The 26587-nt window shown below is 48.1% G+C and overlaps 1 protein-coding gene across 4 annotated transcripts in view; it reads left to right on the top strand.

Annotated features, from left to right (window-relative positions):
• Positions 1 to 26587, top strand: part of Loxl2 (lysyl oxidase like 2) — a 96351-nt gene that overhangs the window by 67781 nt on the left and 1983 nt on the right. For all 4 annotated transcript variants that reach the window (XM_017802675.2, XM_029554851.1, XM_029554849.1 and 1 more), the window contains exons 7-13: positions 120 to 271; positions 4270 to 4437; positions 6922 to 7081; positions 14389 to 14632; positions 21974 to 22089; positions 23150 to 23286; positions 26105 to 26216. In XM_017802675.2, coding sequence (XP_017658164.1) covers positions 120 to 271; positions 4270 to 4437; positions 6922 to 7081; positions 14389 to 14632; positions 21974 to 22089; positions 23150 to 23286; positions 26105 to 26216 — 1089 coding nt within the window. The remainder of the gene's footprint in view (positions 1 to 119; positions 272 to 4269; positions 4438 to 6921; positions 7082 to 14388; positions 14633 to 21973; positions 22090 to 23149; positions 23287 to 26104; positions 26217 to 26587) is intronic.

The following is a 26587-nucleotide window of genomic DNA, read 5'->3' as shown; positions in this document are numbered from 1 at the left end:
GGCTTGGGAATGTTTTGAGGATGGAAGAGGCAGGTTCTGATTGACAGGGTCTTTCTTACTTGCTCCTGGAAACCTCCTTCAGACACGTTCAGGGCATGCATTTTCTTTTCTCTCCCCAGGGATTGGACCCATCCACCTCAATGAGGTCCAGTGCACGGGGACTGAGAAGTCCATCATAGACTGCAAACTGAACACGGAGTCCCAGGGCTGCAACCATGAGGAAGACGCTGGTGTGAGATGCAACATCCCCATTATGGGCTTCCAGAAAAAGGTGAGGGAGAAGGGATGCCCAGAGGGACCTGTGCTGCTGAGGCCCCAGAGTACAGACCAGGTGGCCTTACTCTAAAGGGCTACTCAAGGTGTACTAAGGGCTCTAAGATGAACTCAAGAGAGGGTGCAGGCCCTGCCCCTGTCACTTTCAATGTTATTACCACCTAGCATTTCTAAGCATGCCGAATGAGCAAACACACAAATGCCACCCCATAGTGGCAGGTATCTGACCTCTTCCTCTGGACTGAGCCCTGCTTTGGGACTAAGCACGTGGTGCAGTGGGAGCTCAGACTTTTCCACAAAGGACTCATGGTGTACCACACCTGTGATACCCTTGGCATGGGTTCTATCCAAGGACCCAAAGGAGCCACATGAACAAGCAGATTCACAGAGCACTCTGGTGTGAGTACAATACAGACAGTTTGTAAATAGCAGGAATTGGGGGCGGGGCGTGTCAGCAGAATTGCAACCAGAGACAGACTCCACTCTCCTTGAGGCAGGGCTCTGAAGTGCCTAGGGTGGCCTTGCTTCCTTCCTCCCACCCTTGCCATACAGTCTATCCAATGCTATGAAACATCTGGAATTTCCTACATGATGCTCTTCACCAGGCCTTGCATTTGCCATGTAATATGTGATATCTGGCATAGAATGGGCATCAAGTGCTTATCTAAATAGTGATCAAATTTAGACAAGTCATGGCACAAGATGTGCCAGGCCTCTGCCAGGACAGCAGTCCTTGACCTTGACACCACCAGCACACCAAGGCATTTCTGACTGTGGGTGTAATTCACCATCCTTAACTTGGTCACAGGTAGGAACCCAACAGCAGACATCTGTGCATTTCCTTGTGGGTGGCAGAAATGTGCCCACAGGGAGGCCTGCTCTTTGGAAATGCCCAGCAGTCTTCTAGGGGAGCCCTGATAAGGTTGCAACATGTGCTGTGAGTCTCAGTGGACTGAGGCCCTTTTTGCATTGGTCAGAGCTGAGTGCAGTGACAGACCTCAGCCAAAGAACCTTTTTATGCTCAATAGAGCTTAGCCAGGCCGGGTGCTTGGTTGTGGTGGTGGAAGTACCGTACCCCCACCACCAATATCTTCCCCAGGACCCAGGTTCAAGGTTATGATCCCTGAGCTCAACCCCCTGTGAATTTCTTGGTTCTGGGTTCTCGCTCAAGTGACCTCCCTATGAAAGACATTCCACTGGGTGGGTCCAATTATCTTGCCATGATCGCTGACCATATACCGTGTGGCCAACCATGAGGCCCCAAAGCATGCCAGCAACCATACTGAGCAGAATGAAACATTTGAGCCTTATCACCATATCAGTCAGCTTTGCTTCCAAAAAAGAACCCACCAACGAGCTGACTTCACCAACAGGAATTGGTTTCTTCTCAATTCTCCAAGAATACAGCCAAGTCAAGGCCTTGTCACACTCAGTGTCTCCTGAGGCCCCTCTGTTCCTGACTTGCATCCAGCCACCTTTTCATTGTCCTTATGTGACCTTTTTCTATGCATGCTGCATCCCCAGTGTCCCTTTGCCTCCTTATAAGGATGACAGTCTGGTTGAACTAGAACATTCTCTTGTGTTCTCTTGTGACCTTAATTGTCTCCTTAGAGGCCACACCTCCGAATATAGTTACATGAGGGATTAGGACTTCTGCATAAGAATTAGGAAAGTAGGGACTGGGGATATAGCTCAGTTGGTAGAGGGCTTGCTCAGCACACACAAGGCCCTGGGTTTTGTTATCACAGTGAAGCCTCATTTCTTCCACTGCTGGGAGAGAAGAGCCATAGCAAGAAGCTCTATGAGTGGTGAGTAGCACGTGGCAGGCAGTTTCCCAGGAGAGCCGTTCACCTGGGCAGGACCTTTACCTACCTGTAGTTCATTCCTGAACTGTATCCTGGCCCTCAAGTGCACTGAATTAGAATGTCCACTTCCACATACCCTAACAGGATTGTGTTTCCTCACCTCCTATTCTACTGCTTCCAAAAATAGATGTGGGACTGTTTGGCACAAAAACAAGAGAGTCATCTCTTCTAAGAAGTTTACCCTGACAGGGAGGACAGTGCCAGGCATGGGTCCTGGCATGGGATCATGGGAAGATCTTGCGAAGACAGAGGGTTGAGGTATATGAGGAGGTCAAGGAACAGGGCCCACAATCTTATCGGGAGCACAGTGTAGCCCGAAGGGGAGGTGTTTCCATCCTTAGCTGTCCACACATCACTCCTTCATACCCCCGTCTGCTACCCAGAACTAAAGGAGCAAGAAGGGAAGTGCCCAGGCTGTTGTGAGAAAGTTTTACCTTCCTGGCCTCTTGGTTGGGTGATTGATAGTGGACAAGGTGCATGCCAGACACATCTGGCTTTCCCCAAGGCCTCATGGGGTCTCACTATGGCAGATGGAAAGCTAGCATCTGAATGGGGCTAAGCATGTTCTTTGCCCAGATGGCTCCACAGCCAGCCACTCTTGTGTATACCGCTCTTTTAAACAAAGCAAGAATGACCCCTGGAGCCCACACTGCCGGGATTCATCCGGAGCTGTCCAACCCTGCTCCTTATCACAGATATGGTTCCAGGCCTGGTCAGCCCTGGAGGACCACAGCAGTGTCCTGGGGCCTTGGGAAATGCCACATGTGTTCCTGGCCCAGAGTCAACATAGCAACCATGTTCTTTAGCGAGAGCCTTTGAAACTTCCCTCAGTTTTAGAACCCAAGAGAGGGATACTGCCACAGGGCCAGCCAGTCTAGGAAAATGCCACCCAGTCAGTGGTGGATGAGAGGGAAAGTCCCTTGAAACCTTGCAAAGAGAGCCCAGATGACAGGAGCCTTCGCACTGAGCATAGACCTGGAGACCTGGGGATCCCACTGCCTTCTGCAACCAGAATTCCTGGTCCCCTTGGTAGTGGCAAGAAACCATTTGCCTTAAGTGCAGTTAATGGGACAGGGTCCAATGAATAGGGGATTTGAAAACAGTAAGTCCAATAGAAAGTCATTTTGCTTTGTATCACCCTGTGTAAGCACAAGGGCTCACCAAGCTACTGGAAGAACCCATGACCCTCTCCTTCACTTCCCCATCACACATCCTGGCTATGAAGACCTTCAGCACTGCCAGGGTAGAGGTGGGAACCAGAAGCCAGGCCCAAAAGAAGGGGAAGTTCTACCCTGTTGTAGGATCCCAAGGCCTGGATGCAAACAAGGCCTGCAGCTCCCACCCCATCCCCACTGTACTCTGTCCTGAACATACTCTCACTGGCCCAAGGCCAGGAAGCTGGAGACTCAGAGACCCAGGGGAAGGATGCAAATGAGAGGCTGACAGCTCCTGCCAAGACACCTAGAGATGGCTTCATAAGGGACAAAAGCAGGTGTTATCATGAGTGTCCTAAGCCCCAGTGGACAGTGACTAATTCAAATGAATTTATGTCCTGGCTTTCTCTCACTGGGAGTCTGACCTCGTCCCTAACTCCTTCCAATGCTATCTGCCTTTGAACAAAAGCATCCTTGAAAAAGGCAGGGATTGAAGATTATTTGGAGGTGGGGAAGTTAAAAACCACTCACCTTATCTGAGACTCCACCCCACTGCCTGCCCTGGAGTTGACCTTAGCACTACAGTGCCCTGTGGCTATGTGAGAGCTGGAGACCCCTGTCCTTAAAGGACTAGCACAGGGTAAGGATGGAATGCTCCAACTGACTGTGAGTTTTCCATTCAAACACAGCACCTGTCACATACTATGAGCCCAGTACTTATGGGGTAAGCGACTAGATTCAGTGGAATCCAGGAGGCATACACACAAATTCATGTCGCCTTTTGGAAGGTGCTTGCATTTCCAGCAGTATTCAGGGTAGGGTGCATGCACCTGGGTGGCATCCTCAATGTGATGCCATGATAGTGTAATACCACACACAGGGGGCTCTCAAGGATGTGCTGAATCCTAGGTGACCAGGCAGGAATGCCTATCTTGGGGCTGGAGGAAGCTCTCATCCATTCCTCTTGCTGTCCACAGCTGCGCCTGAACGGGGGCCGCAATCCCTATGAAGGCCGAGTGGAGGTACTGACAGAGAGAAACGGGTCCCTTGTGTGGGGGACTGTATGTGGCCAGAACTGGGGCATTGTGGAAGCCATGGTGGTCTGTCGACAGCTGGGCCTGGGCTTCGCCAGCAACGCCTTCCAGGTGAGAAACCGTAGCCTCCCCCATCATCGGTTAGCCCCTCTCTTCCACGAACTCTCCCCAGTCACAAAGAAGGGACAGAACCAAGCACGAACTGGACCAAGAGAGGAGACCTCATTCTAGCCACAGCTCCTTCTCCAACAGTCCCAAATACCGGGGCAAGTCTCTCCTATCCCAGCCTCAGTTTCTAGCTATAGAGCAAGGGGCTCCAGGTATATCGAAGCTTTTGACATTGAGACACAACATTGTCATCTACCAATTTCACTCTGGATAACTGAGTTGTAAAGAAATATTACAATATTTTAAGTAAGTTTATGATTTTGTGTTGGGTCACATTCATAGCTATCCTGGACTGGATGCAGCCTCATGTGGCCCATTGGCTGCAGGTTGGACACATATGGGTCACTTACTGTTATCTGAGAGCCACTCTAATCTGCATGCTGAACCTTGGGTGTTCTGTGTGCCTTCTGCAAAGAGAAGTAACTCTGGAGGAAAATGGGGACCACCTAGCCCTAGGATTAACACTCCAAAGGTCTTCGCTTACTCCCTTGATGCACTCTTTGGCTGAACCTTTTCCTGGTGTCCCTACCTCATTCTTCCCCCTGATATGCTAGCAAATCTCAAGTTGTGTCCAGAGCCCTTGTCTCCCAGGGCCTCTCTCCAATGACACAACCACTCAAGGGAAAGCCGCTAAACTCTCTGGCCTTTCCTGTCTGCTCTGCAGCTCTCTGTCATAGGCAGGATTGGGCTAGAGGCTCTGGGGTTATTCCCAGCTCCAGCCCTGTATAGACTGGTACAAAGCACCCACTCCTCTGTGCCTCAGTTGTCCTACCTGTGACATGGAATGAAGGATCCAGAGTCCTCCATGTCCAAGCTCTGAAGGTCTTCATTAAGCAAGACAAAAGTTTGTGGTCCATCTTGTCTGCTAACTTGACTTCAGTTCCTAGTCCCACCTGGCCTTACCTGGGATCTGAGGAAGGAAATCAGCATCCTTGCTAAGCCTGTCTGTCTTGTACGGCTGGGCCTCAGCCCAAGTCACATGCAGTGGGGATGCTAAATCCTGAACTAGGGATGCACGTGCCCCCTGCCTGTGCCTCCTCAATCCAACATTCTAGAAAGACACAGCACACACACATCCTTTGGGAGCTCTGCCTCTCAGGGCAATGTGATGTTTATGGTAACATTGCTAATGACAAGCTGGGCACACTGATTCTCCAAGGAGAATGACCAACTGCCACAGGCAACAGATCCTCTGGCTAACTGGTTTTGTTCACTAACAGTGCATTCCTAAAACACTTTGGCCTCAGCTGGAGGCGAGAGATGGTCTTGGGTGTGATGTCAGTCCCAAACTGCCAGTGATGACACTGGATTGCTCATGTGGAGAATGAGGAGGGTCTTGTAGAGGTTTTTTGTGAGGCAGAGCCAAAAGGATGTAGACAACTCAAGTCATCCCTCAGTATCTCCAGGGGATTGATTCAAGACCCCTTAGATACCAATCTCCACAATGCTCTGGTTCCTCCAATCGAATCGTTCAGCGTTCTCAAAGAACCTACACTCATCCTCTCTTGTATTTCCTCACCTGTAGATGGCTTGTCGGACCTAATGCAGTGTAAATGCTATTCAAGTCATTGCTGTATTCTACTTCGTAGGAATTAGTGACAAGAAAAGTCTACACATAGTCAGGACAGTCACAATTTTAAAATATTTTGTTTTATTTGAGAGGCAGAGGCAAGCAAATCTCTGTGAGTTCCAGGCCAGAATGATCTACATAGTGAGTTCCAGGCCAGCTGGGGCTACGTAATAAGACCCTGTCTTGAGCTCTGTACCTGACTCCTCCTCCCTGTTTCTTACTTTACTGGAAACTTCTCCAAGAATAGCCTAACAACGTTTTGAAGTACTGTTGCTGGAAGGGACTCAACAAGTCTTGGCATCATACACTTGGGGAGTCCTCGGACTGTGTAGAATCACCCTATTAAATACTTTTCCCAGAATTAAATCCAGAAGTTGGATTTTATGAGATAGCTAATGATTCACATTAAATGTGAATGGTTTTCTCCTCTCTTGCAAATCCAATCAATTGGTAGGGAGCAGTGTGTCAAGGATTCCAAGATTACATTTGGGCTTAGAGGAGATGATTGATTAGTGATGTCTGCCTGGGCACAGGACTAGGAAGTGAGCAACATGACCTGTGAGCACCTGCCATTCCTGACATAGAACACTGAGCAGTGGTTTGATTACAAACTTAGCTCTACTTTCCCAACAGGGAGATGGCAGAATCCAGGCGTAGAGCCAAAAGATAGAGATGTTCACTGATTTTACCACCAGCTAACCACATGGCTGAGATAAGTGACTCTGCACCATCTCCATTTGAAAAATGAGTTCATTAAAACCTTGGGGGTTTATGCCAAAAGTTGACAGAATGTGAGAGAGCAACGTTTGAAGGTGATAAAGTGACACGGTGGTGATTTCTTTTGTTGGTTTCTCCAGGAGACCTGGTATTGGCATGGAGATATCACCAACAAAGTGGTCATGAGTGGAGTGAAGTGCTCAGGAACTGAACTGTCCCTGGCACACTGTCGCCACGATGAGGAAGTGACCTGCCCCGAGGGTGGGATGCGGTATGGTGCTGGAGTCGCCTGCTCAGAAAGTAAGAATTTCTAAGGGTTGCCTCTCACTCTCCCCACCCCCACCAGGCTCCAGGGGAGTCCAGAGAACCTTGGTTACTTCTCCCAAGGCTCTGGGGCTTCACAGTGAGTGCTCATGGAACGGGGAAAGAGCACCCCCTATAGGGTTCTTAGTCTCATTCATTAAAGAATTTAAGAATGGACACAACAGGAAGCTTTAGGACAATTTTATTAGAATTTTAAGAAAAATTTTCAGGGCAGGAGGGCTGGTAATCTCAATAGCTACCTTGAGGCAGAAGATGGAGGAGAGAAGGAAAGAAAACCATAAAGCCATGAGAAGAGGGGTCAAGAGGGAAACAGTACCCACACCCCAACTACAGGACCTGGCTGAGGAAACAGTAGACGGAAGCGGGGAAGGGCTAGTTTAAGGAGTGTGTATTAGTTACTTTTCTCATTGCCATGACCAGACACCTAACAAAGGCAACTGAAGGAAGGGTTTATTTTGATTCACAGTTTGAGGGTAAAGTCTACCATGGAGGGAAAGACATGGTGGCAGGAAGGTGAAGCACCTGGTCACGTGTATCTGCAGTCAGGAAGCAGAGAAAGATGAATGTGGTGCTCAGCTAGGTTTTTTTCCTTTTTATGAAATCTGGGACTGCAACCCAGGGAATTCTGTCCCCGTCCTCTGCCCCACCCCCAGAACTGGTCTTCCTACCTTAATTAACCTGATCACAAATATCTCTCACAAACTGCCTAGAGTCTCGTCTCTTCCATGATTCTAGATCCTGTCAAGACAACAGTAAATACAAACCATCACAAAGTCTGAAGTCTTAGGTTCAAATCACAGCCACTATTGACTATCAGTGACCTTGGGACAGACTGTGGTTGAGGACTCCCTGCTCATGAGTTAAATGAGAAAGGTGGTGCCTTCCTTAGGCATAAAACACAAGTGAAGGGGCTGGAAAGATGGCTCAGTGGTTAAGAACACTGGCTGTTCTTGCAGATTTGAATCCCAGCACCCACAGACAGCTAACAACTGTCCATAACTCTAGTCCCAGGGGATCCAGCAGCCTCTTCTGTCCTCCTTGGGCATTGCATGACATGGATGCACTTAAATACATGCAGGTACTACACTCACACACACACACATAAAATAAAAATAATAAATAAAATATTTAAAAACAAAAAAACCCGCATAGCCAGGCATGGTGGCACATGCCTGTAGTCCTGGCACTCGGGAGGCAGAGGCAGGTGGATCTCTGTGAGTTCAACCAGCCTGGTTATCACAGTGAAAGATTTATCGTCCTCTTTTTTTTTTTTTTTTTTTTTTTAAAAAAAAAAAAAAAAAAAAAAAAAAAAAAAAAAACCCCGCAAATAAAGGGCATGCTGGGTACTTAAGAGTCCCTCCTTTAACTCTGTTCCGTGAATTATTTCTTGTTTTCAAACCCAGAAGGCAATTTAGCTGCTTCATGGCTCTCTGGAGTCCTAGAGAGATAAGATGTTTAGAAAGGGAAGTTCAGCCAGATTCATAGCAGCCAGTCTCAGAAAGACTCCTATTTATGCTAAGAAAGAGGACCAGATAGATACACAGCCTTGTGGATGACTCTCCTAATGCACTCTATCCCCACTCTGCATTGTAAGCTTACCTCTTTCATGAGGCTTAGAACTGGCTAGAAAACTTAAGAGCAGACCCTGCCTGATCAACTGATCTTGGCCAACTGAGCTAGTCCCTGGAGTCTACACTTTCTGTCATTCCTAGACCCTGGACATCAGATGTAACACCAGTATGCACAAGTGCTTAATGAACAACGATGTACTATCACTTCACTATCACCAGAACAAGTAGGGAGATTAAACCTGAGCTAGTCAGTTCTACTCCCTGTCAACTTCTTTTAGCCTCACTCAGGATTTCCCAAGCCCTGCAAAGTAGCTTACCTGGTCAAGTCACAAGCTTTCACATCTTATTGGAAAGGAGAGATGGGCAGGTCACACCCTTACCAGCCTACGAGGCAGATAAAGCAGCCACACCCTGTCAGGGGAAATTTCCTTATTCATCAATTTATTTTTATTTATGAATATTTAATTTATATTTAGTATCCCATCCTTTCCAAAATTCAAGATAGCATATGATAAAAAATAAGTGGAAGAAAAGTAGGTGCTATGGGGCTGGCGAGATGACACAGCAATGAAGAGCACTGGCTGTTCTTCCAAAGGATCAGGGTTCAGTTCCCAACACCCACGTGGCAGCTAACAACCATCTGTAACCCCAGTTCCAAGGAATCTGATACTCTCTTCTGGCACCTGCAGGTATTGTATGATACAGGTACACTTACATACATGCAGGCAAAACATACACATAAAGTAAAAATAAACAAATCAAAAAAAAAAAAAAAAAAAAAAGGGAAAGAAAAGTAGGTGCTGTCAAAATGGAGCCATGGAGAGGCTAATTAAAAACTTGTAGGGCCAGCAAGCCTGATGACTGAGTTCTGTCCCCAGGATCCGGATAGTAGAAGGAGATAAGTAACTCCAGCAAGTTGTCCCCTGACCTCCACACATGTGCACATACAAGATAAATACATGTAATAAATTTAACACATGTGCACACACAAGTAAATACATGTAATACTTTGTTTTAATTGTGCAACATGGAGCTCTGTACCTTTACTAAGGGTAGGTCATTAATTTCACAGTGAATTTCCTAGCAGTCAAAGGAGAGAGAAAACTGCTCATTAATATAATTTACAGTATCCATGAGATGGAAGTGAACTATTGAGTCAAGAGAAGCCCACTTTTCTGGATGCTGAGATCAAAGGGAATTTCTCTCTTTGGGGACAGGAATTAAGAAATTTCCCTTGACATCTTCATGGCTGATATGGCACCCCTCAGCATAGGCTGAAGGTTCTCTTCAGAGCATGTCTCCAAGGGGGAAGTAGCCAGTGGAGCCAGGAACACAGCTCTAGGCTATTCTGACTAACCTCCTGTTGTTAGAGTATTTAGGGAGACAAAGGATTGCTGCAGGAAAACACTTTGTAACTTTTCTCACCCAGTGGGTTATTTGTGCCCTATATTACTTGACTTACTTCTAGGACAAAGTGTCTAACAAAAGCAACTTAAGGAGAGAGGGTTTGTTTTAGCTCACAGTTCTAGGGTACAGAACCTCATGGCAGAGAAATCATGGTGGTAGGAATGTAAGGCAGCTGGTTACATTGTATCTCTCCACAGTCAGGAAGCAGAGAGTGATGGATGTTTGTGTTCAGCTCCATTCTTTTCATTCAGTGGAGGACCCCAGGAATGTAGTACTGCCCATGTTTAAGGTGTATGTTCCCATCTCAATTAACCTAATCAAGATAATCCCTCAGAGACTTGTTTTCATGGTGATCCGAAATGTCAAGTTGCCGAGACTATCAAACCCAAGCACGTCTTCCTTGATGCTGTTCTTTCTCACTAACATTCCATCCATCTCCATCTTCACATTTCTCAACTGCATGTCACCCCACTGTCACTGTGTGTGTCCATTTGGCCATCTTCCTTCCATACTGTGCCAAGCAGACTCCCATGGGGTGGCAATGTTCCTCTGGTTGCTTCCTTCCCCAAACCCAGGCCAATGCTGCCTCTACTTCCACTCTCTCCTGTGCACATTCCCCCAGTGACCCTATTGCACTCGAACTCAAGGGACATACCCAGGGCTGGTGGTGCCCTGCCTCTTTTTGGGCCACCCCCCATCTCCTATCCTCAGTGTCCTGACCACACTGGCCCTGGACCTCCTTCATTCTAAGGAGAATGCCAGACGACATGCTCTTGAAGGGAAGCATTTGCTAACACAGTCTCCTGATTGAAGACTTCCCCTCCCTGCCCAAATCCTGCCTAGGTACCCTCCTTAGCTACCTCCATTCCATACCTTGTTCAAGTGGGTGGATTTGCTCAACAGAGGCTGCCAGCTCTAGCAGATTACAATGAGCTTGATATTTGCTGAGACCCAGAGAGAAGAGCAGGAGTTACCAGCAAAGCTCCCAGGTTGCCTGTAGACACTACACTAGGCTCTTAGGACAGAGCTAAGCAAGGCATGGAACATGAAACCACTAAATATCCTAACAAGAAACAGATGTTAGCTATATTGACAATTTGCAACAAGAACTTGCAGGAGAAATATGGGACTAGTTGAGAATTAAGTTGGAGCTGTTTCCATGTGCATGGTCTGGAAAGACTTGTTTGGGGATGTTTTCATTGTTCTCTGTGCTCTTGTAGAAGAGCACAGCCCACCCTCCCTTGAGATATTCACATGCATGGTCAGGAAAGACTTGTTTGGGGATGTTAGTTTTCATTGTTCTCTGTGTTCTTGTAGAAAGCACCAGACCACCCTCCCTTGAAATATTCACATGTGCTCTAGTTTCATTTCTGTTGCTGTGATAAAATATGATGACCAAAAGCAACACAGGGGAGAAAGGGATTTATTTGGCTCACAATTCCAGGTTATAGTCCATTATCGGGAATTGAAAGTATCACATTCACAGTAAAGAGTGGAGAGAGGCAAATGTACCCATGCTGCCTTACTTGCTTGCTCTCAGCCAGTTCCCTCCACTCTTATACAGCCCAGGACCACCTGCCTAGGGAATGTGGCTGCCCACAGTGAGCTGGGGCAATTAATAACAAGATAGTCCCCCACAGACATGCCGAGAAGCCAACCTGATATAGGCAGTCGCTCCATTAAGACTCCCTTCTTAGAGACGGTGTGTAGTTGACCGTTGAAACTAACAAACACTAGGGCTGGAGAGAGTGGGTCAGTGGTTAAAACCCCGTATCGTTCTTGTAGCAAACTAGAGTTCAATTCCCAGCACCTATGTCAGGAGGCTCACAACTACCTGTAACTCCAGCTCCAGGTGATCTGATGCCCTCTTTTGGCCTCCGCAGACACTTGTACCCATGTGCACATACTTCCATGTAGACACACACAGAGACACATGATTTAAAAATAAAATAACATGCAATTATCAGAAAACAAGATTGCTGGATCTGTTGGAAATCAGCCCTAGAGGACAAGGCTACTTAAACTTTTTTCCACTCATAACCCCATTATGCCTGAGAAATTTGCACATCACCCCAGCTATTTAGGTATTAAATAGGTACACATAATAAATCACAGATAAAATTATTTTTAAACATTTCTTTTATATATATAATTTTATCATTTATTAAAGAAGAAAAAATTGCATGCTAATGAGATGGAGATTAATTTTATTTATTTTTTATTTTATGTGTGAGTGTATTGCCTGCATGTATGTGAATGCACCCATGTCATGCAATATTTTTATTTTTTACCTAAAGAATTAAATCTTGATGTGTATTTAATACTGCAGAATGTAGAGAGTATTCAGTATTTTCCAGAGTTGATCAGTATTTTGATTTTAAAATTGTTACTACTGACAACACCATTTTGTATAAATACACAGCACAACAGCAGAAGTATGTTTAGGGCTGTTTTAGAGATTGGGCTGTTGGAAATTTTGTCCTAATCCCAAGCCAAAATGCATTTATCAAAAAAAAATTTTATGAAACTCTAGTCAGCAATTCAAGCACCAGTTTTTTAAATCAAACATTCTACCCCAATACGGCCCAGAGATCTACTAATTTGATACATTTTATGTGTAGGAACACAAAAGTCTTTGTTTTCAGCCAGGTGTGGTGGCGCACACCTTTAGTTCCAGTGCTCAGGAGGCAGAGGCAGGCGATCTCTGTGAGTTCAAGGCCAGCCTGGTCTACATAGTGAGTTCCAGGACAGCTGGGGCTACAGGGAGACCCTGTCTCAAAAAGAACAAAATAAAAAACAGTCTTTGTTTTCTGTAGGTGAGCCGTTATGGTTCTGTGAGGACAAAAGAACCGTATGGACAGTAAAAGCCTGCAATTCACAACACACAAAAATCTTGACTCTGAGCTGAGGTGTTTGGGTCGCCTTCACTGGCATCGTATGGTGTGATAGTATGTACAGTGTGTATGTTACATGTACAACAGAGGCTGTAGTGATATCATGCCATGTGACATGGGCAGGTGCCGCCAAAAACACCTCAGATTCATTACACATTTGATTTTTGGTCATTGTACATTCAGAAACCTTTCAATGTTCCCAAAAATTTCAAGATTCCTACATTTGCTTATACAACCCCAGATGAAATCACATCCCACATTTTAAGACATGGGGCACAGGACACTGTTGTGAATTATTCTGTGAAATGCATACCAGAGGCTCATGATTCGCAGATGTGCAGTTTACATTTGCAGAAACAGTGTAGGTCTCCCAGGACAGTAGTTGAGACATGGACAGCATCCTTTCAGCATGAGCTCTGTGTCATGCAGTGATTGAAGAAATTAAGATATTTTTCAGAATTCAGAGCCTAGGGAGGCTGGAGAGATGGCTCAGCAGTTACGAGCACTGGCTGTATTACAAAAGACCTGGGTTTGGTTCCTAGCACCCATGTGGCAGCTAACAACCATCCATTACTCCAGTTCCAGGGGATATGATATCCTCTTCTGGCCTCTGTGAGCAATGCACACATGTTGTGCACTTACATACATGCAGGCAAGACACTCATACATGTAAAATAAAAATAAATACATTAATTAATTTTTTTAAAAAATTCAGAACCTAGGGAAAAGTTATACAGTGGAAAAAGGAAGAACTTGCTAGTAATCATTCAGCTCTCTCTTCTGGAAATTTCTCTGCTAGAAATATATTCTAAAGAAAAAAAGTTATGTACAGGTTGACTAGGTGATGTTTAGCACAGACTTGTCCTTAATTGAAAAACTCCGGTCAAGGTACATCTGTAAAAGATAGAAATGGATGATGAATTGAATATTACAGAGCCATAAAATGAACATTGCAATGTTTACACATCAACAGTCAGATGTGTCTTAAGGGGACTGGTAATAGTAGATCATAAACCTACATACATGTTGGGAATGATATTCCCTAAAGAATCAGATCAAGGGTGAGTGGTGTTCTCTCTCTCCCTTCATTATTGTTTGTTTATTATGGAAAGTTTGAAGCCACTTAAAAGTAGAGAGCATAATATAATGAGCTCTTGCGTCTATCACCACTGTGTGTGTCAGCATTTTGCCCACCTGCACTGGTAACTGAAGGAGTGAGTCCCAGAAGACTTCTAGAAAAGAGAAAATATAATTGGGGTCATGATTGGCAGGAAGGTAACACTGAAGAGCCCTGGCTGGGGCCAGTTCCAGAAGTGATGTAAGAGAGATGGAGCTTTTCCCAGGTAAGATTCCAAAGTGGAGCCCTCAGGAGGGTTATCCTGCCTTGGTGACCCATGTCTGTCTTCCCCAGCTGCACCTGACCTGGTGCTCAATGCTGAAATTGTACAACAGACTGCCTACCTGGAGGACCGGCCCATGTTCATGCTGCAGTGCGCCATGGAGGAGAACTGCCTGTCAGCCTCTGCCATCCACACCAACCCCACCAGAGGCTACCGGCGCCTTCTGCGCTTCTCCTCTCAAATCCACAACAATGGCCAGTCTGACTTCCGCCCCAAGAATGGCCGCCATGCCTGGATCTGGCATGACTGCCACAGGTAAGCCCTTTCCCCTTCGTCACACAACCTGTCATTCTGCAGGACCCCAACAGGGAATCTAGAATGGCCACAGTGGCCAGAGAGACAAGAGGCCGTGGCCCAGACAGAACAGTGGTCTGTATTTCTGGAAGCTACTCTCCACTCCCAGTCCACTGGCTGCTTCTCCTCAGCCCCTGTTTCTCGCCTCTAGCTCTTCTGACCCTAGGAAATACACTGCTCTGAGTAAGGGTGCCTTCGAAGGGACCTTCCGTCGGCAGTTTCCAAGTGCATGTACAACACATCTGTACTCCGCAGGGAACTTTAGGGCTTTGCAATCTGGATCTCTGTGTCCATAGAGAGATATATTTTGCATATCAGTATGTAATTTTTAAATTGATTGTTTGAGTTAGCATACAGAGCAATGGGTTTCATCATAATACTTTAAAAAATTCATGTGTTACTGTACTGTGCTGTTATTGATGCCCCTCCCCCACTGCCCTTTCTATCTTCCCTGTCATCCCCACTTCCCCACTTTACCCAGTATTCTTAATAGCTCTAGCACTCCTAGACAGAGGGTACAGGGACAATTTCTGGGCCCCAGAGTCATGAGACCTGGTTTAACCCTGCTGAGCCTCTGACCAGAGGCCCGAGATTAGGCCAGCTGGGCCACATTGCCCAAGGCTTCTAGGCTCCCTTCCAGTTGTCAGTCTGTGGCTGTGATCCAAGTGCTATAAACATTAGGCCAGGATACAAGACAAGAGGGAGAATCTGCAACTGGCCTCATGGGCCTACGGAGGCCACCTGGACCTCCTTCCCTCCTGCCTTCCGTTTGCGTCTCCCTCCTTAACATTTAATCGAATACAGATAAAATGTGCCTGCTCGGTCACATTTTGCTCTTAGTCCTAAGCTGGGCAGGTAGAGGACAGAAACAAGCACTGTTGGAAAAGCAGCCGCCATTCCTCCCACAGGAATCTCCCCAGAGGTCTATGAATGTCTAGTAGTTCCTCTTCTCTGGGCTCAAATATTCCATCTGTGACAGGGAATGTTTGCCCTGGACCCCCTCCCTGCCTTTTAAAGTGAGGTCCCTGGACCAGTGTTATCTGCCATCATAGCCAGGGCCTGGGCTTGCTGAATGCCAGACATATGAATCAGTCTAAAATTCAGCAGGACCCTACAGGATGGCATGTCAGAGCCTGGGAAGCCCTGTCTAGACTTCCCTCCAACTCTAGTGCTGCAGTCACCAACAAGGCAGACACACTCACATTCCATCCCAAGTGACAAGACATCAAATTCCATGTAACTGCCCAAGATAACACAAGAAGTTACAACACAGGGTTCTCAGCTGGACCCATCAGCTCCAAAATGTGGGTTCTGCTGAACATTCATCATGTACCTACCTTTTTTTATTTTAATGTGTATGCGTATATTGCCTGCATGTAGGTAAGTGCACCCATGTCATGCAATGCCCACAGAGGTCAGAAGAGGCTGTCGGATCCCCTGGGACTGCCATGTGGGTGCTGGGATTCGAACCCGGGTCTTCTGCAAGAACAACCAGTGTTCTTAACTGCTGAGCCATCTCTCCAGCCCCATACCTATCTATCTTTAGCCTCTTTGTCATGTCGGGAATTATGGTCTATTCGTATTTAAATCAGTTTGAAGATACAGTTGTCTAACCCATTCCAAAAGGAAATACTCTAATTCCATTTAGGGTATTGATTTTCCTTTGAGACTAAAACTAGCTGAATATTGTAAATGCCCTAAGGACCAAAGAATCACATGGAAGTAAAGTCTCAATGCCTGGTTTCCCTCAGAGACCATGTGGTTGAATGCCAGGGGCAGCAGGGGCTGACACTGCCTATGGGTCTATCAGTGGAGGGTAATTGCATCCCAGCCCTGCATATGGAGGCCCACCCAAGATTACATGGTAGGAGTCTCCAAGTGCCATATGTTTACCCTCCCAGCCATCTAAGAATGGCCACGTGGTGACATCATGGCCGTGTCCTTCTGATCTAGAGCCCCAGTACTCAAACTCCCTTCACTTTTCTTGTGGTACTTTTCTCCTTTGCCTGCAGATGTTCCAGTCAGTGGTTTGTGGGGAGAAGGATGGGGAAGAACATGAACTAAGCATAGGTCAAGCCATAGTTTCTTCACCACCTGGACATAGAGGCTGTCCTAGTTTTTGTCTTCATTGCTGTGACAAAACATTCTGACCACTACCAACTTGGGGAGGAAAGGGTTTATTCAGCTCACATCTCCCAGGTCATAATTCATCAGGGAGCCCAGGGTAGGAACTCAGGGCAGGAACCTGGAGGCAGGAGCTGGAGCACAGGCCATGGAGGAATGCTGCTTACTGGCTTGTTCCCTTGGCCCCTGCTCAGCCTGCTTTCTTAAACAACACAGGCCCACCTGCCCAGGGGTGGCACCACCCACAGTGGGCTGGGCCCTCCCACATCACTCATCAAGAAGATGCCCCTCAGACATGGCCACAGGCCAGTACAATAGAGGCAATTCCCCATTGAGGCTCCCTCAACCCAGGTGTGTCAAGTTGACCCTAAAGCTATCCAGCACAGAGGCAATGCCCTCAGGGTCATTCTCTCAATGATTTGTGCCTCGGTCATTGACCTTGATGTAGTCTTTACTTCTGTCCCTTGTGCCCCAGGGACTGACACCATACTGCTTAACTGATGCATCAGTTTTTGAAGAAAGCCAGACAGAGTAGGCACAAGTGCATAGTTTGGTCCGGAGGAACTATGACCATAACATGTAGGGGGCTACAGGAGTCCCCCGCACTAGTCTCCAGAACCCCAGGTGACTTTTCCAGGCTCACTAGTTTTGCTGCATTTTCTAAGACAGTCTCATGTAGACCAGGCTGACCTTCAACTCCCTATGAAAGCCAAAGCTAGCCTTGAACTCCTGCCTCTACCTATCAGTCTCTGGAATTACAGGCATGTGAAACTACGCCTGGCACTCTCCCAGTGGGAGACCTGGCTTCAACCTTTGTTGGGTCCCTTGGGGAGGCTCCTGAAAGCTGGCCCTTCCTCAATTCAAGAAATTTATTTCTAGAAGAATTAACATCCCACCTCAGCAGGTTAACAAACCCCAAAGCAATGTGTGGAGTCAAGTAGGAGAGCCCTGGCTCTCCTAATATGAATGGGTGGAAAATGCCATTCCCAAATTGATGTTACAATGAGGAACAGAACTGTGTTCCTTGAAAGTACTAAGCTTAAACACAAAAATTAGTGCCCTCAATGTTTTTCACCAGCTGGACAGAACTCAGTGTTGTCCTCTCAAATGCACTAATTGTCTCCAGGGGGCTGGTACCTTACTCAAAGGACACATCATGTCACAGTTTTGATGGAACCCAGACAAAATGGGCACCTGTCCAGAGCAGCTGCCCTGCTGCATCCCGGGGGATCTATTCTCCCTCACTGGGAAGCCCCAGGGAGGAGCTGAGAGCTGGAAGGGCAGGAGGCGAGCACAGGCTCCCCAAGTCAGGATTGGCACAGTCTGGGCTGCCAGCCTCTGTCATGTGCCTAACAGCCCCCGACAGAGTCAGAACACACAGATGTGATGTGGCCTCTCCTTGAACAAATTAGAGACCGCTCATCCCACCCAAGGGGGTTTGTTCCTGCTTGATACATGAGGGTGGCAGGGTACAGCCCACAGAAGGACCCCTGGGGCCTTTGTGATAGCCCTGCTGAGACTGGAAAACAAGACACCCCCAGTGTCTCTAAAGTAAGGACAGGAGCCTTGCCCCAGCCTCCAGTGTCAGGGTAACCAAACACAGACCAGTTTTCTTTGAGCTGGTTATGGCTTCCATCCATGTTTGCACTCTGCACACCACCACCCCTTGAGGGATGCTAGGTGTCAGGACACAGAGTGCTGGAGTCCTGCAGTGAAGGACTTTCCTTTAATCCAGATTACAAAATTGGGCATGGTGGCCTATGCCTATATTTCAGTACTCAGGAGATAGAGGCAGGAGCATTATGAATTTAGAGCCAGCCTGGACTACATCATTCAAGGCCAACCTAAACTAAACAGTGTTTCCCCATCTTAAGAAAGCAAGGGCTAGGGCTGTAGTTCAAGAGGCAGCAGTACTTACCTACCATTTCCAGTACTATAGGGGGAAAGATCAACTAACCAACCAGCCAAATACAAGAATTCTATCACACACCAGGCCATGTTCCCTTTCTTTAGTATTCTGGAGTGTCTTCCCAAGTCTACAATTCCAGATCCTGACCTGGGGCTCAGATTCCTGCTGGACTCCAAGCTGACAAGAGAGTCACTCTAGTGCCCAAGATTCACCCTCTTCCTTTCCAGCACCCATTAATGTTGGGTAGAGGGCTTCTGGCTCAACTTTCCAGTAGCTGGGAGGGACATGTGGCCCTCAAGGGTGTCCAAAAGAAAGCAGACACTACGGGACAGAGGCCAGTGAGAACCAGGGGACGTGAAGCCCATGGCTTCCACCCAGCACTTGTTCCCAGGGAAAAAACTGAAACTTGGAATCTGGTCTACAGGAGACCTGGCTGCAGGAGGCGGCTTCACAACAGCCCTGCTGTGGCCCTGTCTGAATTCTGTTTAGACAACGGAACATAAATGCTCCCTTCTGCAGTCTTTCCAGCCGGCCGGCAGTCACATAAGCCCCTCTCTGAAGAAGCAGACATTTTTCAGCCCATGAGTCAGACCTCATGTCTCATCTGGCCCCTGCAGGGAGCCAAAATAGACTCCCTCAAAGTCATCACTTCATTTGCTACAAAATGTTCCTTGTGAGGGTTGTCCACTGGCCCTGGCCCAGCACCATTTTACCCAGAAACAGGAGTGACCTGGGAAGCCCGACCTAGCAAATTCTGACATTATTTATATAGCGTGAGCAAACACAGGAGGAAGGAAAAGTCTCTAATTTCCTCTCTGGAAACCCTTTCCATTGCCCTCTTCTCTCCACACACAGTGGAGGGGGCCCTGGGCCACCATGCCAAGCATGAGAAATGAGAGATAACAATCAGGCTGGGTGATGGAACCCTGGGGAGCATCAAGTACTGCAGCTGTGACTGAAGATTGACAAAGCCACAAATAGGCCATTGGCGGGTCCTGAGCACTTCCCTTATTACTTACCAAGCTTGTTTTGGGTCTTTTGTGTCTCTATCCTTTGATTGATTGATTGATTGATTGATTGATTGATTGATTGATTGATTGGAGACAGGGTCTCATGTAGCCCAGACTGACCTCAAACTCACTTATGCAGCCAAAGATGACTTTGAACTTCTGATCTTCTTGCCTTACCACCCTAGTCCTGGGATCAGAAGTATGCACCACCATGCCTAATTTGCTTTTGTTTGGTCTTTTTGAGACAAGGTCTCCCTGTAGCCCCAGCTGTCCTGGAACTCACTATGTAGACCAGGCTGGCCTTGAACTCACAGAGATCCGCCTGCCTCTGCCTCCTGAGTGCTGGGATTAAAGGCATGCGCCACCACGCCTGGCCTCACCGTGCCTAATTTATGTGGTTCTGGGGATCAAACCAAAGGCTTCCTGCATGCTGGGCAAGCATTCTACCAACTGAACTGCATCCCCAGACCTCTGTTATTTATCTTGTTCAGTCCTTTCATTATCCCAAGATTCGGTTCTCACTTTACTAAAGTGGACACTGAGTATAAATGAAGCCAGTACTTGTCTTCCTGCAGTGCCTTGGCCTTGAGGGTCTTCCTTTTTTAAATGTCCCTGTAATGGTGGGGATGAGTCAATCAGAATACACATAGCAGGTTGGGATGGAGCTAAAGCCAGCCTGACATCTTATGTCCTGGGCCTGGGTAATGGAAGATTCTGGAAACCCCTCAGCTGCCCTCAGCAGTCCTGCTTCCCTGGTTATTTCTGAACAAAATGTGTCACCCTCCAAGACTGCATCTGTTCTCAATTTCTCCCAAGTGAAGACATGGACCTTTATAAACAGTCAGCTAAGGGAACCACAGCCTGCTTGTATGAGCACTGCCTTGGCCAGATCCCTTCTGGAGCCCCTGAGATGCACCTTCCTGAGCTGCTGCCATGTCCCTCCCTGAGAACCACTTGCTTCTTCCTCCAAGAAGCCCTCAGGCCCTTGTCCTTCCCCACCTTGTTTAATGTGCTCAATGGAGGAGCTTGGTCTGGCTGCTCCCCTCCTCCAGCGGGCCCCCTTGCCCAGTCAAGTGCATGCACATCACCAGGGCACGTGCAGCCACTCTGGACACATGCTTTATTTCTTAGTGACTCTCCTTTCTCTGTAATCACTACCTTCTTCTTTCCCTGTTCCATTCAGTTCCTCCCTTTTATAGTCTTACTTTAAAAAGACAACAAAATGATTTTTTTTAAATTAGTATGTTGTATTAGTTTCATCGTAGTAAAAAAAAGTATCAGAGGCAGGGCTGGAGAGATAGCTCAGCAGTTAAGAACACTGACTGCTCTTGCAGAAGACCCAGGTTTGAATCCCAGCACTCACATGGCAGCTAACAACTGTCCATAACTCCAGTCCCAGGGGATCTGATGGCCTCTTCTGTCCTCCGTGGGCACTGCACAACACAGGTGCACTTACCTACATGCAAGCAATATACGCATACACATAAAATAAAAATAATAAAATATTTTTAAAAATCATATGCAACAAATTTAGAAAGGTTTATTTTGCCCCCAGTTTTGGAGGTTCCAAGCCATGGCGCCCCTACTGGCTCAGTTCTGGTGAAGGCAGTAGATGGTAGCACATCCTTTTGGGAACGTGGATAGGAGTGAACACATCTGAAGCCAGAAAGCAGAAAAAGGAGGAAGAGACAGGGGTTCCACAATCCCCTTTGAGGGCATGCTCCCAATGACCTAAGAACCTCCCATAGCCTCTGCCTCCAGATATTGCATAGACTCACAATGGCACCCTGAGGAAGAAGCATTTTGTGCATGCACATTTGTCAGACACTTGGTATAGCACATCTGGAGAGAGGCACCATGGGACAGGGCTGGACAAGTCAGTTGGGCACTTAGGAGGGCCCCTGATAATTAAAAAGAATAGCTTATTCTATTGGGCTGATTGAATGCCAGAGACTGCGCTGTCAGCTGACCTCACTGATACCCACAATGCTCTGTGCATTGTGCATATCAGTACCACTTAGCCCATGGGCCTGAGGTGTGGGCAGGTGAGAGGCTGTCTGACACCTCGGTCCAAAAGCCCCTGTGGTTACTGGCTTTGCTTTGGCCTTCCTTTCACTCACACCCTTCCTCCTCGCTCCTCTGACACCCTGGGCCTCTGCTGCTTGGGGTTCTCCCACAGGCAAATCACCAATTAGACAGCTATTTGCAGGCAGCTTATGGTTCCAGACATTGACCTTGGGTCCTGTCTCTGGCTTGCAGGCACTACCATAGCATGGAAGTATTCACCTACTATGACCTTCTGAGCCTCAATGGCACCAAGGTGGCTGAGGGCCACAAGGCCAGCTTCTGCTTGGAGGACACGGAGTGTGAGGGAGGTAGGTTTGGAGGGGAAAGTTGGGGCTTCAGAGGACTTTGACCACTCCCACTGCCATGTCCAGTCCATTGGGCTGGAGGCCAGGCCAAACACCCACTTTGTGTCACCCTGGCCACTGCTGGCTGTCCATGTGGCCTTTTTTCTTGAGAGGTCTTTATTTGCCAACTCTTGGGCCTTCCATAGTTGCAGAAGGTGGTTCTAAAGGCATTTGTTCTTCAGAGATGTTCTGACTGGTGCTGATAGGGTCACATGGCTCCAAGGTAAGGTATGGTACCTGGGGCCCGACTCACACGGCCCTCCCTCTCTACCTGCCGCAGACCTATCTACAGGGTTTCCTAGTTTCTTTCCCCAACTAGGCTTAGTGTCCAAGTTCACAAACAAGAGCCCTATAAAGTTCCCAGATTCTCCACCCATCCAGCCCCATACTCCCCTTCCACCTCAGGTAGGTCAGCACGCTGCACTATGGTCACACAGTACTACACCTGCCATTCACATACACCAGGAGCCCTTAAGGAGAGACATCTGTTCTCTACCCATTACCCACATGAGGTCCAGATGCACAGCTACTCCATAAATATGTTTAATTTCTCTTTATTGAAGTGACTCACTATTGACAAGCCACAAAATCACACAGCAAAGAAGCTTTGAGCACCTACAGTATAAAGACAGCCTATGAGGGACCAAGAGACAGATCAGACATGAGTCCAGATGCCAATGCTCCAGAGGAGAAAGATGAGGTGACTCCACATTAACCTACATAGTGAACACTAGTGATGTCCCAGTTCAACACACAGCCCTCCCTAGGCTGAGGATTTCACAGGACTGCCAGTGCAGACCAGATTGATCAGGGAGCACTTCACAGCAGAGGGGACCTTGAGCCAGGCTTGCAGAAAAGGCTGGCCTGTGGACAGGGAATGGAGTGAGGGGCTCCACTGCAATGAGAAGAGCTGAGACCCACAGGTGGTGGATGGGATGGAAGAGCGATGGGAGGCTTGAGGACTGGAAGAGGCCAGGCAGAGGGCCATGGATGCAAGGCAATACTCCCCTCTTCCCATCCACAGACATTCAGAAGAGTTACGAGTGTGCCAACTTTGGCGAGCAGGGCATCACTATGGGCTGCTGGGATGTGTACCGTCATGACATCGACTGCCAGTGGATTGACATCACTGATGTGCCCCCTGGAGATTACCTGTTCCAGGTAAGGTGGGCAGGACACAGGCCCCTGCTGTTGAGAAGGGACTCCTGTGGTGGCCCAGGAACAAGATATGAGCCCAGGCAAGGTGCCATACCCAGGGGGTGTCATTATCTGTCAAGCAATATAATTGAGACTCATGGGCCTGAGGAATACAGAGCATGCAGAGCCTACTGGGAACCCACGATGGAACCCACATGCTGGAGACATCACATACAGTTACTTACCTCTGGAGCTTGCAAATCAAAACATGTAATCTGCAGGCTTATTTAGATCTCAGGCCAGGAATTGGTTCTATGGACTCTGAAACAACATACATCTCTGTTCTCCTCCTGAGCTTTTTCCCTCCCATGAACTACAACCCTGATTTCCTCTAGTGCCCTCACCTCCCATGGTCTGTGCTCTTGAGGCTGAAAACAATTGTATCAAGTGGCAAACGTGTGATTTTCCTCCCTCATAAGAAAGAGCTGCAGAAGGGCCAGTCTCCATACAAAGAAATTAATCTTTAGGGTATAAAGTCAAACTAGGGAAGCCTGGCCTGGAGACTGTTTTGTGAGGACATGGGATTTCTGGCCTTCCAACTTCCTGCAGACAGTGGTGGAATGCTGCAGCCAGGCCCATGTGGCAGAGGAGACAAGGAACACTGCATCCCGTTGTCTCTCCTGGCACATGGCTGCATTCCTGCCTTTAGACGCTTAGTTCCTACAAATCCCTACCCGTCACACTTCCCAGCTTGCCCTGTTGGGTGGCAAAGTGGGTGACCAGAAACGGGTCATTCTGCCTTGAAAGCATTGCCAACGGGGCCTTACCAACAGCCCACGGTCTAGCCCACAGTCCCTACCACCAGACACTCCCCTGAAGAGCCAACACCTGCAGAGACGTGACCACAGGGTGCTTTGAGAGGGCTCCTGAGCACCATCAGGAAAGCAGACAGCCATGCACTTTCTAGCCATGAGTGAAGCCCAGAACCACAGCCTCGGGCAGGCCCAGCCTAGAAGCAGAACACTCTTTATTTAATAAATGGACTTCCGTGGCTATGGGCTCATACGCAGTGCTTGGTGGCTCAAGTTGGCAGTTTGCTGTCATTCAGTAGATGAATGTGTATCATTCTCTGTTAACAAATGCTTAAAAGTTTCTGATGAGTCTGGCCAGCCTTCACCCAGAGTGTACTGACCCACTGATTCTCCCAGTGAAGAAACAACATCGTTAGACTCTTCACTTCAAACACAGGCCATGCCAAGTATCTATGTTGTATTCATGACCCCTAAGCAGACGGACTTGGAGACACAACAGTGCTTCTAATGAATTTCAAGTCTTTCTGTTGGTGGAGACACAAAACTGTGGATCTCTTCCAGCCCTGGCCTGTGGGTCCACAGGACACAAAAGTCAGCCTCTGTCACAGACAACAGAGCCTGCTGTTAGGACTGGAAGAGGACACTGGTAGGAGGAAGTAGCCTTTCTACACAGACTCAGGAGCAGGGCTTGAGGGGCAGATAAGTTTCTGGTGGGCCTTGTTTTCATCCCCTCCAGACACACAGGGAACTAAAGGTGCTTTCCTCATATGGTCATGAGCCGTGGAACCTTGGATGTGAGTGTGGGGCAGGGCTGTGGAGACCGCACATTTCAGCGGAAGCTGTTCCTACACCACCAGCCCAGGCTGCATCCTCCTGCCTTCATAGCCTCACTTCAGGGATGCCTGGTTGGGGAGAGAGTTGGCTGGGCCTCAGCATGAGACACTGTTCTCCCCATGTTGAGCGAGTGCGGCTAAGGAGACAACTAGGTTGTTGGAAAGAAAAGAGATCAAAGAAAAATCAGGCCACCCCAGAGAGGGACATTTAACACTCTGTCTAAATGGACAGTGCCACATGGGACATGGTCTGGGTTAAGATGTGGTCAGGCCAGGCACAAGCTTTCCAAAGTGGTCTCTGTCTGGCCAAGACACAGCGCCATGCTTAGATGGGCTCATTTTCCTGCAGCATCTCTTAGAAAAGACCCATCCAACCTGCTGAAGAGTCAGACCTCACACTTAGAATGTTCACTAGTAAGCCACCTGCTCCCCAGAGAGGATGACAGGCCCTCACTTGCATCCCCTCACCTTCACCCACCACCCCGGGAACAGCTCTGTAGCCTTGCCTCCTGCTTCCTGCCCTATTACCCCCCACTTTCCTGCCCCTCATAATTCTTTCAGGATGACAATCCTTCACTACAGCTTTGGGTTCCATCCACTCAGGTGGAAGAGTGCAGAGAAAGGGCTGGGTGAAGTGGGAGGAAAGGGGGGTGTCCCAGTCAGGCCCTGGGCCAGTAAGGCAGGAAGAGACTTTAAGACCACTTAGGACATCCCATCATTTTACAGAGCAAGCCCCAGACCCAGAGTAAGAATGTCCAAAGTCACACAACTGGGGTCAGCCTCAAGACCCCAGCAGCACTGGCAGCCCTCTCTCCACATCCCACACCACCCTGTCCTCCCCATTCAGTCTCAGCAGCCTTCTTCCTGCTATTTCTGGGGAAGGTTCGGCAGCTCATTCTGGGGCCCCCAGGAAAGGGGGACCCTGGTGAAAACCTGCCCTTGGTAGGGGTTTGTGTGGTATACTAGAGTGGACACAGAAGGCCTCATTCCTCCAGGCCTTGCCCCATTCTGCTCTGCCCCAAGGATGCAGTCAGGACATACACCACCAACCCTAGGCACCCACTGGGCAATCTAGCTGTTCCTTATGCCTGCCTAACTTCCCTTTTCCAAGTACACCAGGTTCTGTAAGAGCCCCTGCCCTGGGGTAGAGGATGGCCAACAAGGGAATTTAGCGTCCTCTGACTTCACTCCCCACAGGTCGTCATTAACCCCAACTATGAGGTGCCAGAATCGGATTTCTCCAACAACATCATGAAATGCAGGAGCCGCTATGATGGCTACCGTATCTGGATGTACAACTGTCATGTAGGTAAGTTCCCTCGGTGGCCCCACCCTCCTCGAGTACTTGGCCCACGTCCTAGGACACAAGACACAGCTGCCCTACTTTCTCTGGGAACCAGAAACAGCTAATGTGGGGAAAACTATGAGTGGATCCAGCATCAAGTTCCCAGCTTAGGAAAAAAGCCAGAGACACAGAAAGCCTGGGTGGGGACTGGGTGTTCACAGCCAGCCTTGGCCAAGGAGAGGGTGGTGCTAAACTGGCCAGTCCAGAAAGAGCAGACCCCAGAACTATATAAGGCCTGGAGCTGAGGCTAACTCACTGTGCATGTGACCACAAATATGTGGGTATCAGCAGTTTGTGGGCTCTGTGTTTCGGGTTTTGCTGTGAAGGACTAGAAG

The sequence above is a fragment of the Nannospalax galili genome, unplaced genomic scaffold, assembly GCF_000622305.1.
Source record: "Nannospalax galili isolate Female #2095 unplaced genomic scaffold, S.galili_v1.0 scaffold291, whole genome shotgun sequence".
NCBI lineage: Eukaryota > Metazoa > Chordata > Mammalia > Rodentia > Spalacidae > Nannospalax > Nannospalax galili.
Note: the sequence above shows the minus strand (reverse complement) of the source record. Positions and strands in the feature narration are given on the sequence as shown.